Below are 2,157 nucleotides of genomic sequence, written 5' to 3'. Positions count from 1 at the left end.
TTTGTTTAGAATCTCTCCACCCGTTCGTCTCACCCTCTTTCGTTCTCCTCATCTGCAGTCTCACTAACGCTCGTGTGGAGACCGTGATGAACAACGTGATTGACAGCTGTCACTCAGGCCAGAGCACCATAGTAACGGCCGATCACCTGACCACTCTTTTGGGGCTCAAGGACAGAAAGACGGCGGTGAAGATCTGCTCGCTTTACTCAAAGGTACCGCAGTGTGAGATTCAGTTCAAGCATTCGTCTGTCATTATTTATTAACCTCGTGTGGAACGCAAACATAGATCTGCAGGAGCAAACATGACAAAACCGAGCACCATAAAATCATAACAGGACCATAAAATCACTACATTCAAGTCCACTACAGTCATACCATGGCTTTAAGAAGAAAGCGCTCACGTTTAAAGGGACAGTTCACCCAAAAATGAAAATTGTCATCATTTACTTACCATTGTTGTTTCTTTCTTCTGTTAAACACATAAGAAGATATTTCGAAGAATGTCAGTAACCAGACAGTTGACGGCAGCCATTGACTTCCATAGTATAGTATGGAAGTCAATGGCTACCGTCAACTCTTTTTAGCTTCAAAATATCTTGTTAATTTTTTGGTTAACTGTCCCTTTCGGTCGTTGTTCTGTAAAAACCAACTAAAATTGGTGCATTTGGTTATGAGACGCACAAAAGACAATAAATGGAAGAAAAACAACAGAAAGTCAGTCATACGTGACTGAAATGACATGAGACTGACCAGTTTTATTTTTGGCATTAATATCAGTCCTCGTGTGTAAGCACACCTGATAATCAGGCAGTTGTGAGTGTGTTTGTGCTGCTTTTTTAGTTCAAAAGCTTCCAAATAATTAATTCAAGTTTACATTGACAAGCACATTACATGCTTTTATCCAACTGAGCAGGAGTGTGCGTGTGTGTGTGTGTGTGTGTGTGTGTGTTTGCAGGATGATACGGTGGATCTGAGGCAGGTTTGTCTGAGTGTTTCTGCCGTTTCTGGGTTCAGGAGTCTGGAGTCTCTCATACACACTGTGTTCACGGTGAGTGTGCGTGTGTGTGTGTCGATGGGTGTGCAGTGTTATCAACTCATATTATGCAAGTTGTTTGTTTTGACTGAGGTGTCGACGTACATGATGGTCCGACTGTTTTTACAGTGTGTTATAAAGAAGTGCTGGGAAATATTTACAGACAGGGCCTGAAATGAACATCAAATGCGAGTAGAAATCTGCGTAAGTGCGATTATCAGACTGTGGTGTAATTATGTTCATACATGTTCAAGAGTGAAGCGCAGCACTGTTAATTTACACGTGAGCCACTCATGATAACAATATACAATATCCATGAGTAAATGCTGCTCCGAACTTGCTGTGAGTTTAAGTTGCTATTATATTAATAAAGTGCCACTGAAAATGCAACATGCAGCAAACATCTTCTCAAATTTGTAATCAGAATAGTTTATAAATCCAAAAGAGAAGGCCTCGCCGGTTTAGAAGCTCTATGGTTTAATGTTTGAAAGAAAAGAAATTAAGATTAACAAGAATGTGCTATTTTCTATTGTCTTTTTTTTCAGAAAACAAATGGCTTTCAATAAATTAGTTATTGACCATAAATGTTTTTGTAAACAGAATTTAAATAGACAAAAATGTAAAAAAAATATATATAGATATATTTAGTAAAAAACGAGAAAAATCATGATCGAAAGAATCCAACACTTCATATTTGAAAATTCAAATATATTACATATACTCAAGTCTTTTTGTGACACTGGGTTGCACAGTTTTCATTGAGGAGGCTTTTTTGTTCATATGCGTACACACACACACATTATACAGAGACACACACACACACACACACACACACACACATTATACAGAGACACACACATTATACAGACACACACACACATTATACAGATACACACACACACATACAGATATGCACACACACATTATACAGATGCACACACACACACTATATAGATGCGCGCGCACACACACACTTTATAGATGCGTGCACACACACACTCGCTCAGTCTCATTAAAAATACTCCTCCTTCGCCATGTTTTTGTTCATTTCTTTCATTATTTCATGCGATCCAAAACACTCTCTCTCTCTCTCTCTCTCTCTCTCTCTCTCTCTCTCTCTCTCA

General features: G+C 38.8%; 1 protein-coding gene across 1 annotated transcript in view; it reads left to right on the top strand.

Annotated features, from left to right (window-relative positions):
- The window catches only part of lpcat4 (lysophosphatidylcholine acyltransferase 4), a 17,261-nt gene that overhangs the window by 12,101 nt on the left and 3,003 nt on the right, over positions 1–2,157 (top strand). The window contains exon 11 of the mRNA XM_016499070.1: positions 956–1,048. Within this exon, the coding sequence (XP_016354556.1) occupies positions 956–1,048 (93 nt within the window). The remainder of the gene's footprint in view (positions 1–955; positions 1,049–2,157) is intronic.

The sequence above is a fragment of the Sinocyclocheilus anshuiensis genome, unplaced genomic scaffold, assembly GCF_001515605.1.
Source record: "Sinocyclocheilus anshuiensis isolate Anshui unplaced genomic scaffold, SAMN03320099.WGS_v1.1 scaffold2010, whole genome shotgun sequence".
Classification (NCBI taxonomy): domain Eukaryota; kingdom Metazoa; phylum Chordata; class Actinopteri; order Cypriniformes; family Cyprinidae; genus Sinocyclocheilus; species Sinocyclocheilus anshuiensis.
This window is presented reverse-complemented; position numbering and strand designations above follow the sequence as displayed.